Source organism: Leptosomus discolor, chromosome 2 (assembly GCF_034619465.1).
Source record: "Leptosomus discolor isolate bLepDis1 chromosome 2, bLepDis1.hap2, whole genome shotgun sequence".
In the NCBI taxonomy this organism is placed as follows: Eukaryota; Metazoa; Chordata; class Aves; order Leptosomiformes; family Leptosomidae; genus Leptosomus; species Leptosomus discolor.
The window spans coordinates 41,470,708-41,482,752 of record NC_141392.1 but is presented as its reverse complement, the minus strand read 5'-3'; the positions used below and the strand labels follow the sequence as shown (position 1 = coordinate 41,482,752).

General features: G+C 45.1%; 1 protein-coding gene across 1 annotated transcript in view; it reads right to left on the bottom strand.

The window, feature by feature from the left end:
* Positions 1-249: 249 nt before the first annotated feature.
* Positions 250-12,045, bottom strand: part of RGS7 (regulator of G protein signaling 7) — a 263,975-nt gene continuing 252,179 nt past the window's right edge. Inside the window, exon 16 of the mRNA XM_086460949.1 lies at positions 250-411. Coding sequence (XP_086317075.1) covers positions 250-411 — 162 coding nt within the window. The remainder of the gene's footprint in view (positions 412-12,045) is intronic.

Sequence of the window (12,045 nt, the reverse complement as noted above, 5' to 3'; positions counted from 1 at the left end):
AATCCTGAGACTACTGCCTGCTTAGCAGCATTTTGCACTGTACCCCAATGGCTAAAACAAGGAAGCTGGGAGCTCTACATCTGAATATTTCGAAACCTCTGAACAGCTTGATTGGAGTTTGATTTTCTTCTTAAATAACGCAAGCTGTTCTGAAGAGAACATATAATCACAATTATCTGATAGTCAAATCCTTGGTGGCTAACATACAAAGCTCCACTAATGCTAATAGAGGTTTCATTTGAGCACAGCTTATTGCAGCATTTTGTAGTCATTAGAAAAAAAGTATTCTTTGTGCGTGCTGTAGTTCAGAGCTGTAAGGTCTTTGTGAATGGTTACTCTTAAAGCGCTACAGAAGTTTCCTGCGTCAAGGTGGCTCCTGGCTCCTCGGAAAAATGAATGTGGTGTTCCAGCCTGGGAGGAGAGAAATAAGTGAAAAAGCAGCATCCTTGGACTAGGCAGGACAGGTCTGCCTCGTGCAGCTCTGCAGCTGGGACCAGTGGGTGCTAAGCTGGTTCAGGAGAAGGAAGAAAGGTGAGTGCTGACCCCAGTAAACACAACGAGCATCCATGAATCCACATTCTCAATCACAGTAAAAGCTCCTCCCGCCCTATTTGTCAGAACAAAAGGATTTTCAGATTATAAAACCAGGAGCTGCCATGTGGTCACCTAACCACGTAATTTAGGACACAGAACATCCTTGAATTTGATCCAGTCTAAAATTGAGCATATCTTTTAGATTAAAAAACCCAGCAACATCTATACTTGATTTAAAAATTACTAATGGTAGAAAAGCCACAATAACTTATTGCAATCCATGCCAGTAGCAAAGTATTTCCCTGGTGAAATGTGCAACCTTTTCCTCCTTCGCATTTGCCCAGCTCCAGCCACTGGATCTTTTTATATCTTTATTTGCTAGATTGGAAAAGCATTAGTCCTGAAGTAAATACTTACCATCTGTAACTGGTAATTCTTTAACCTTTTCTTGATATGCTTAAAAGACTGCATACCTACAACTTCTACCAGAAGGTGCTTTCCAGTACTTTGGTTGCTCTCAGAGGTGTTGCCTGCACCCTCTCTGGCTTTCAAGCGATCCTTAGGGATGCCCGAAGCAAATGCCTTGCTTCAGAGCTCAACACACATACGAAGGAAACAAGGCCTCCCCGCCAAAAAAATGCATATTCCCAGGGGTTACATTAGGTTTTGACCAGTTTTTCTCCTGGAGTTCATGTCTGGCTGATGCCCTGGACATGAGTTGGCATGTCCTCTTTAAGCTCACCTCTCCCCGATGGAGGGTGCTCCTGGCAGCATGTGCAGCCCCTATACCTTGTTTCTTTGCATCTGACTTCACTTTTGACCACCGGACAAATGACCGTTGCTCAGTCATCTGCCATCAAATGACCGAGCACTTAAGACTTTTTCTTCTAGAGTTCCATTAATCCTCATTATATATGATAACCCTAATCTTTGTAACATCTGCCAATGTTTTAAGTAATGATTTTATTCTCTTATCAGCCCTTAATACTACCTCTGTTACTAATAGTAAGATTAGTATCGTATTTTTGCAGGACACTATCAGAAACAAAGGTGCTCACTGCTGAACTGTTCAACTGCAGAAATGCTAGCTAGTATCATCCTTATTCTGTGTAGCTTCATTTCCCTGAAGTCACACATTATTATTCACTTCATGTCTAAGATATTATACAGTTACTGTGGTGCATTTTCAGCTCAAAGACATCACTCTCAAGTGATGTAAGGAAGGTCAGCAAGTAGAAGTAATTTTCTCTGTTTCTATTATGCTTTTCAGATAAGAGTGCCAAATTTATTAATTAATCAGCTCTGTGAACTAATTTAAGTAATATATTCTTCATGTAGTAATTGAAATAACATATTATATGTAGGTGAAATGAAAGCCACCAACAAAGATAAGTTTCAGACGAATTTAGTGACAGACCATGAAGAGGACCCTGGGAGAAACAGGGAAACCTCTCTGGTGCCTTCCTTTATTCATAAAGGCAAATTCATTCTCTTTCTTTCTGAAACTGGTTCATGCTCAGTCTTGAATCTACGTGTCAACTCCACCTCTATTCTCTCTTTCAAATGCTGAGCATCTTTTGATATGTTTGATAAGTCTCTATTAAACAATTCCCGTCAGAGTGCCAAAAAGACACACGTATCGTAGAAAAAAATCCCATGGCTCTTCTTCCACATGGATTTCTGCAAAAATAACCAGCTACAAATAAGCAGGGATGCCTATTTTCCATGATTCATGCTGCAGAACCTGTGGGACTGTTGTACAGAATCCGAGCTTTCACAGAAAAAAACGTTACCAGGTGGTCTGGTAGCGATCTGATCTCTCTGATGGCGAGAGAAGCCTTCCCAAACAGGAACTGAACATGAATCAAGTCAGGATGACTCAGATTGTTTTTCTGATTCTGCAGAGAGACAATCTGAGATAATAGCTGGGTTGTGTGGACTATTGCTATAATTTATCACAATAAAAATTCAAAATACAATTACTTATATTCATATTACTGTTGCGAGTTGGGTTTTTATTGTTACTGTGTATATCAAGAACAGTGTAATACTTTTATTTCTAACACCTTCATGTGAATAAACACATAGAAAAGTATTTACAATAGTCCTGGATATGCTTTGTAGGCACTATGCAAAGTTTCATCCTAACAAACACAGCAACATCCCTTTGTAGGCTCGGTGAAATACATTTTGATAAGAAGTCAGTACTGTCGCAGCAGGACTAACGGAGGTAGGTAGCCAGCCTTCAGACACCAAGGAATTTATGATACAACTGTTACATGTTGAAGGTTGAGGCTTATGGCAGAATAACATTTCCTATACAGATGGTGAAAAAAAAAAAGAACAACTGGGAAAAATAAGCCTGAGACTTTGCTTAAATACACGAATTAGATTTGTGCTGCTTTTGCTACAAAGGAAGAAAGAGAGAAACTCAGGCTATTTCTGCTTCACAAAATGGAATTAGCGCCCAGGTGTTCTAGCAGTGTAGGCAGCACAAAGTATCAGTACAGCTAAAGGACTTCTCTGATGTTTGTGTGTTGTTAAGGCAGGTTAAGTAAATGGTTTTAATTTAACCAACCAGATCCCATGACTCAAGGTGAGAAAAGTTCTTCTCTAGTGCTGTACTCTATCTTTTGCCAGAAAGCTGTTCCAAATCAAAACTATATTTATCCATTATTTACCAGTTTAGTCAACTGAGGACAAGTTGTTCTGAAAATATTTGTTTAAATCAGCCAGCCAGGCAGCAAGAAGAACAAGGAGAGGAAAGAAAAAACACAACAGAAACGCGTCTAAAATTCCAGGGAAAAACTTTCTGTTGACTTTATCAGGATTTGGCCAAGATCTGCAGTCAACAGATGAAAATGATGGCTATTAAAACAAGGGAAAAGGACTAGAGACTATAAAGAAGAGACAGAGACAGGGAAGTAGTGGGAACTTCCCAAGTTCCCATTAAAAAGGGCAAAAGGGAGGTGCAGCTGCAAACAAGCAATGGAAGGGAATGAAAACTGAGAAAGTAAAGTAAAAAATGTTTGACCATTGATTTTAACGGGTAGAGATGTCAGGCGTTGGCCTTGTCTGCAGATTTTCCTGACTGGGTGCTAGAGCCACAGGCCGGGTTCATTATGGCCGGGATATTGAAACAGCTGGAAAATTCAAAGAGATTATTTGTGTCTGAAGCTTTGGGAAGATCACATCTGGGTAGTAGTAAAGGGAAAGATTTATCTTTCATTTTAAATTAAGTTTGGTTTGGAAATGATTGGGGAATTTTTCTTGCAAAATTATACTTGGGGTCCTCTGTCTGAGAGAGTATTTTAATTTGTAATTTTTACCCTGACAAAACAATTTTAGTAGAACACAATGAGTGCAGCGGGTATGTAACAGTAATGACCATGAAAGGACAAACTCCACACAGCAAGCCTTATACGATTCAGGAAGGACAGAGTCTAAGTTTAACCACAAAGAAATCCAAACATGTTAAGAAATCTGTCTGAAATGAAGTGACTAGCAAATCCTTCAAAAATCAGTCTTTGTGGGGAGAGTAAATGTGGAAGGCATATTGTCTTCTTAATCCATAACAGACTGACACATCTTTTGAAGAACAAACTGCCATTCTTTCTAAACTATGAAGCCTCGAAGGGAGACTAGGCATGGATTTACCAGCCAGGGAAAAGGTCCTTTAGCCACTTTCCTCTTGCCCCAGCCAGACCTCCCTGTGTCGCTCCCTTGCTTGTTTTATGAATAAAAACATCCAAAGATGTAGCTAGTAGAGACATGGGTGGATGACCAATAGATGGGTAGGTGGTAGATAGTAAATAGAGAACACCTGGGTTTTCTCTCACAGTTTTCTTGTTTGTGATGCAGTAGCTTTATGTTCCTCAACACATCGCCCCACTGATGCTTTGTCCTTCTTGAGTCAGCTTCCAGTGCAGTGAATGGTTTCCATTTTTAATTTACCATACATAGGTAATTATAACTTTCCCTGTGGATGTGGGCAAAGAGCTTGCAGTCTTCACAACCACATTATAAATGACGGAAGCACATGCTGTCAATGCTGGAGCTAGCAGAAGAACACAAGCCTCCAAACCTCTTCAGGGTTTACAACACAAGTTGACCTTGTTATCCCAGTCTTACAGACATCAGTCAGGACAGAGATGACTCATCACAATAAATATCTGTTATATGGCCCAGATCTAATTTTTCACGGCCACCACTTTCCTGCAGCACATTCAGTTACCAGTGTCCTCATGAGCTGCCACATCCTCCTTGCTTTTGGGTGTTTGCCCGCGTCATGGTGTGCCTCCTCCAAGGACCCCCACACTGCTACCAATGCCCTTCTCATGCTCAGGCCTCTCCACACACAGGGGCACCATGGTTTGATTTTCCAGGTGAGCAGTCTTTCCCCCTTTATGTATATACAAAGGTATTCTTTTAACAAAATCATGGAATAATCTTGCCAGTAGTTCTACAAATTTTGAGGGAATGCGATACGGCAATCCCAACTGACAAAAGCCGCCTTTGATGATGAACAAGCTGTCCCAAAGTGGTTCCTTTTCCTAGTGTGGAACTAAATTTGCTAGCACGCTACACCATTATCTCCCAAGTGCTAAAAGACCCACCTACAATTGCATGAAAAGTCACATAAAGCCTTACTACTAAGGGGAAAGAGTAGTTGGTAGCAATCTCCCAAATAGTTATATTTCAAAAGCATCAGCCTGTAGGAGTCACAGTACTGTTCAAAACTCCAGCAGCTCCCTCGATGTGATCAGATCTTCCTTTCTCCATTAGCAGCTGAGCCAGGTTTTCAGCCAGCAATGTTTCCACACAAATAGTAGTAGTAGAAATAAGAATAAAAAGTAGTAATAATGCCTGCCCCTCCCCATCACTTCTCCACATGGAAGGCTTTGTAAAACAGTGTTCCAGCAGAGCTGTGCCAGTTGCGCACACAGTGGGCAGATGCAGAGCACATCTGTTTCAGAGGACGTGCTGTTAGCAGCAGAGGCACCGCCACATGAGATGCCAGCGTACGAAAAGACACCAGCAGAATTGCTGCAGGATACTGTGGGGTGAGAATGTCGTCCCTCCTGTGACCAGAGACAGGAACACGCTGCCTGCACGACAGCAGTAGGTGACGTGCAGCCTCTGTCCTACTGTTCCTGCATGCCACTCCATACACGCTGCACCACACAACTGTGCTCATTCACCTCTACCAACAGCAGGTTGCCAGAGATTAAGATGAGCTTTTTTCTCACAATGACAAATGTTTTTACATTCCCAAAGAGGAATACAGTGTCCCACCATACATTTTTCAATTGTCTTGTCTGTTTCTATAAAGCTGGGAGGATGGATCAACAAAATTCACCTAGGATGATGAAGGGTTTTGATGAAGGACTCCCAAAACCCAGCTTTGGATTACTTACTAATGCCTAAACAGGTGCCTATACAAGCCAGCTAGGAGCGAGCCAGAAGCAGGCATGTGGCCGTGGTCTGAGAGGTGTCCTCCCCTCTCCCAGCTGAATGCAGCACTGCCTCAGGCACTGCCAGCTCAGCCCCAGATGTAGTGATGTTGTGGACGGCAGCAGGGCATGGTCATGTTTCTTAGCCCCAGCCGCATCACATGAGCTGGAGCCCAGCAGCTAGCTCAGCTCAGAGCTACGCTGCACAGTGACAGCCCTCCTAACTCCCCTGGGATGCCAGCGCTGCTCCAAGCTGTGGGAAAACCATGACCAGACCCCATGTTTTTGGCTTCTACTGCCTGCCCAGCCACATCATCAGACCATCTCATTTTTAGCAAATGATGTAGACATCAGTGAATTCTCCAGATATTAAAAGACTATCCTTCAGCCTGCTACGGCACCTCTGAATGTGACCCCCCACCTAGACTGCAGCCCTTCAAGTTATCCTTCATTTGTTTCTTTCTGTGCTCCCTTAGATCTGCAGATCGCTTTGATTATTTGAACATCTGGAAGTTGTCACATGCTTTTTTTGACCGTGACCATCTGAAATATTACCCAGCAGGACTTGGGGGGAGACACAGTAAGGAAACAAAAACATCCTACCCGTAAGAACATGTGGCAGGAATTATCAAATGACACCATCCCAAAGGGGAGTGCTATATATCTAAACAAAGACAAACTTTCTCTCCATCCCCTAAAGCTGGGACAATTGCTTTCTGTAAGAACTGTTCCAGGCACAAAAAAATTACATTAAAAATACCTAATATACTTTTCATTAAATACTATGTTATGAAAGTTGTCTATTATTAATGGAGAAAAAGCATTTCTTTCATCCTCTTGAGTTTCAAAGTTGAAGAGTAGCTCCCCACGTACATGATTCTCCACAGAAAAGCCTCCCAAAACAGTTCAGTGTCTGAGGCCATTAGGGTGCACAGCCCTGGTTTGCCTGTTGTCCTCACAGACAGAGTGCAGGTTCTTCAGTAAAGCTGGAATGGGATATCCAAAAGAATGAGATGGAAAAGGTTGAAATACAGAGTCAGAGTTTCTCAGCAATTCAATCACACGGACTAAGGGCTCTGGAGAAGAGGGGAAAGGCAACACAAATACAACGCAAACAAAACCCACGTATTTGCAGCACCCACAAAACACAATTTAACTATTCAGGTGGAAGAACATGAAAATCAAGCACAGTTTTTAGATTTGCTTTCCCGTTCTCACCAAGGTACAGATAGCAAGTAGGTGTGGAGAGCCGTAAAGCCTGTCTTATTGCAGTCTGGCAGTGGTTAACCAGTGATATTTTAGCCTTTGCTGAGAGGTCCCCCCTAAAACCAGAACTAGATGGAAGCGGTTTTTGTTCTGGCCAGCCTGTTTGCTTACAGATCATAGGACCGAAAACCCATTGCCCTGGATGCAGTCAGGGGAACCACCAGGAGCAGCGCTCCCACATGCGACTTCAAAGCCCACCTTCCCCATGGGCAGCCAGCTGGGAACGGGCTTGCTGCTCGGGTTTCCTCTCAGGGACAGGCCCAGGCAAGTCAAATCTGTGGAACTACTTCTCCTGTCGGTTCTCAGGCTCTGTGTGTCTCCACAGTCAAATCAGACCTTGATGTACCGGCCTTGCCCAGTGTTTCTTCTTAGCTTGGGCCTGCTGTTACATTCAGTGGCATGGCACTCTGAGTTTTCATTATTTAGTCAGTTTGAGACAAGCCGGATACATTTTGATACAATCCCAATGACCCGAAGGAGTTCCTGGTAGCGCAGCGACATTGGTCCCTGGGAACTGTGTTAACAGAGACGCTCTCTGGTGTAACCTAAGCAAAAATGTTCCGTGTTCTTTTTACTGGGATGTGAAGAAAGGTGCTGGTTGGGGTTTTTAATAATGACTATTGTCAGTGCCTCTGCTTTCGCTGCTCAGTAAAACACGCGTTGGTCCCACCACCTTTGCCCGAGGCAACGCAGTTCGACACCAACCTCAGCCCACGGACCACACCCTCCTCGCCCCTTCACTTCACCGCCAGCCCCCGCGCCCCTGCCCACCCCAACTCGCCATTACCCCCGCGGCAACTCGCGCTTCGCCGGCAGGCAGAGCCCCAAGGCGGGAGAGAAAGGACGGGCAGCGGCCGGGTGCCGAGGGGCAGGGCCCGGCCTGCGCCCTCGGGCAGCGCATGGCGGGCGGCCACCGACCTCCCAGCGCTGCGACCCATGGAGCCGCGCCCGCCCCCGCCCCTCCCTCCCCCGCGGGAGCCGCCAGGTGGCACTGCTGCCCCGCCGCCGTGCGCGGGGCCGGCGGCCGGGGAGCGGCTGCGGCGGGCGGCGGGCGGGCGTTCTGGGTCGGCGGCGGCGGCGGAAGCAAAGCTTGCGGTTGCTGCCCAGCGACTTTTAACGCCGCCGCGGCGAGGGTGTAGAGGAGCGAGGGGTAAAGCCGGCGCTGTTCGTTCCCTGTGGCTGTCGGCTCTCGGCGCGTAAATCAGCAAGACCCAGCCAGGAAAAAAAAAAAAAAATCAAATAGAAGGAGGAGGCTTATGGTCACTTCAGAACTATTGGGGGGCGGGGGTGCGTGGGGGGAGGCAAAAGAGTGCAAACTTACAACTCCAAACTAGTTTGCTTTACTATGGTAAAGAAATTTGTTTCGACTTCCTTCCTTTGTTTCTGATTTTATGCTCCATTTAGATTTCTCAAATAAAGGGCTATCATGAATACCAAAAATGTCCCATCCAATAAATTTCTATAATTAATATTTTTTATATTCAGCATTATACAAGTCAAAGTAAGTACTACCATGCAGATTACGCATTTTTCCCTGTCAGAATTAGAATTTTGGCAGTATTGTACCAGATAAGCACTGATGCACTGGCTGTGATGGTGCTGCCATGTCAGCACCAATAAAACAGAAATTCAGGGTATCCAGGAGAGAGAGCTGTTAAAAGAAGCCTTTCTGCATTACATGAAGGGCTGATGCTGACTGCTGCAGACAGCTTCTCTCTGGCGCAGCAAAACAAAGGAGGCAGCTGCCACTGCTGCTGCTCACGCAAGACCATGAGGCCCCAGTAATGAGAAGTAATGAGCTCCATCCTGGTGCAGGAGCTTTCAGGAGCTGGAAAAGAATGCGGCTTCTATGGGCAACATGAAGTTTCTTCACCATGTTGGGCATGGAAAGGCTTTTTCTTCTTTCTCGTCTTTCTTTGATTTTTTACACAAGGCAATTGGGGCAACATGTTCGAAGTCTTTATTTAGATGAAGAATATACCAGTAGGCTCTACGTGGTTTGAAGGGTACGTAGACCAAAGTCCTGTCTTTCCAATGCTCAGGCTTTTATTTCCCAGTGCTGACCCCCAGGTCAGGCAGTGCCACCAAACACACGGGTGTGCTGTGGTCTCTCAGTCCTCTTCTGCTTACTCCTCATGCTTCGCCGGTCACAGCATTGAACACACAGAGTAGGAGGTCACCAGCCATCCGTGAGGGCTCTCAGGACACAGAAACTAAGTGATAGCCATAATGACAGGTGGGTGGTGCACCTGGATGTCATTATCCCACCATTATATATGCTCTTTTTTATTTTTATCATTCCTTCCTCTCTTTCTCTCTTATTCCTCGAGGTCTTCTACCCTCCAAACCCTTGTTTTTTTCTTTCTCATTAAAAGACACAAAGTGATAAAAGCCATTGTCCCCAGTCCACGCTGTCGCCTTGAAAGGCTTTCTAGAGACAAAGGTGCATTCGCAGCATGTGGTGTGGTCTGGGGTGGAAGGAGTGGCAGGAGGAGTCCAAACGATCTTTCAAAAAAAAAACCAAACCAAACCCAACCACACCTTACTGTGCCAAAAAGTTACCACAACTGACATCCAGCTAGCAAGTGCAATCGTACCTGCTGTGCAAAAGTTAGCTATGCTTTAAAGTCAGTCTTACAGGTTTCACATCTCTGATTTCAGCGGAAATACACTGGGAGTTTGGGACAGGAAGGAACAGTGGGAGATGCCCTCAGAGGCACTGAAAGTTCAGCAGATGCTCAGCGCTCCTTGCCCGTGGGAATCACAAAGAGCAATTTTGACATGGCAATGGGGTTTGAGCAGAGAGTAGAGGTAATTTTTCTTTGTCTGTTGCTCCGCTCAACCTTGACCAACAGAAGAAGAAATAGCTAAAATTCAGATCTTCTATGGGTTGGGTTTTTTGGTTTTGGTTTTGTTATTTTTTCCCCAATAAAATCTGAATGTCAATAATGCATAGTATACAGAAAAGCTAAATTATATGGGTCTGTATGACAGGAATTGCACTGGGAAGAAGCCCTTTGGAACAAAATGAAAGTCTGACATTTCAAGTGTTCTTAATACAGGAAGAAAATAAAGATAGGCTTGAAAATCCCCCCCCCCCCCCCCCCCCCCGCACAAATGCGCAAGTGGGAAAGCAGCTGCAGTTACTCCCTCACACCTGGGGTTTCTAGCAGTGGCAGAAAAGGATGAGGGAAATGATTGAGAAGCAAAGCAAGAGAAGAGAGATTAGGCAAGTCTTTGCTAGTCAGGGACCCAGCAGGGTTGTTGAAGTACTTCAGGTGAGGTGGAAGAAGGAGAAATGGATCAACCCAAACTGACTTGAGAATTACAAATTTAACTGTTCCCTAAAACCGACTTTCTGAAAACCAATTCCCCATATCTGATGTAAATAATTTATAAGGATTGAAACATGATTGTGGGGCCATCTGCAGAAGGAAGGCTAAAGCCCGGAGCTGGGCATCTTGCAGGGCACCTGTTACCTAATGCAGTGCCTGTTCTTCATGGGCAGTACGCTAGGTGAACAAGTGCTGGATTGGTGTCTGAGCCTTACTAAAGTCACCTCACCCCATCATTTTCTTCTTTCCATCCTTTTCTCCATGTCTCCTTCCTCACCCCCCCCGCCCTTATTTTCCTTTTTTTTCATCCCTCCTCTCTTCCCCCCCCCCCTTCTGTTTTTCCCTTTTCTCCACTGTTTGCCACTATGTAATTGAGCATTATCTATCTAATTGTCTGCACTGTATCTTCAGCAGTTTATGTTGCTTCTAGTGCCTCCTTTTAAAACACCAGAACATTTAAAATAAAATCCATCCATTAATGAAAATCCACATTTATGCCCCCTCCCCAAAAAAACTTTATCTGTGATTTAGCTAAAACATGAGCTTCAATAGGCCTGTTCTATTGGCTTCACCAGTGCTACCTTCCAGACCAGTATGGGCCAGGACTTAGAAATATTTGCTAGTCTTGGGCTTTAATTTATGCCTCCCACAGATACTTTCTGTGGTAAGAGATGCTTTGCATCACTCTGTGGACCCCCTCCACTATTACCATGAAAGAAACTCAAGCTCCCAATTTATTTTGGATTGCAATGACATGAGTGCTTGCCCCCTCCCTTCCCCCAGCTCCAGACACCAGGGGAGTCACACACCCAGGCTTCCTTTAGCCTGCCTCTGTTCAATGCACCTAAGCTAAAGAATAACTCACCTCCCTCCTACCTCCTGAGGTCCCCAGCGACACCTCCCCACCAGGCAAGGGGGGATGAACCCCCAATGTAGTGGCACCCCGGCACAGGCACTCTACTCCCCAGGACATCACTCTAGGGCCCTTCTCCATCAGCCTAGACCTCTGCTGCCTGCCCTGGTCACATATGGCAGCTATATGCTGTTTACCAACTTTAGCTTGGGCACTGGGGCTAAGTTTATTCGGAAGAAAGGAAAGGTCAGATGCTTCAGACCTCCGTTTCTGTTTTGGCAGGTTCATGCTCCTGCGCAGACATCCAGACAGGTCAGGGGGCTCCCAGTGATGTGCAGGAGCCTGGCTTTACAGAGAGACTTGGAGAACAGTTTAAACAAAGGTGGAAACATTATTAACAGCCCCTCTGTGGCCTGCTGCCATACCATGGCATGCCAGAGTAGCGTTTGAATGGATGCCTTAAGCCCGGTGCCAGTCAAAGTGAAGATTTTATGAAGAGAGAGGCTGATGCACAGAGGAGCTTAGGGCAATACCTTAGGTGTTTAAAACTGCCTTTGTGTGGTTATGTCTGAATCCCCAGCAACATCTCAAAGAGAGTGGAGTT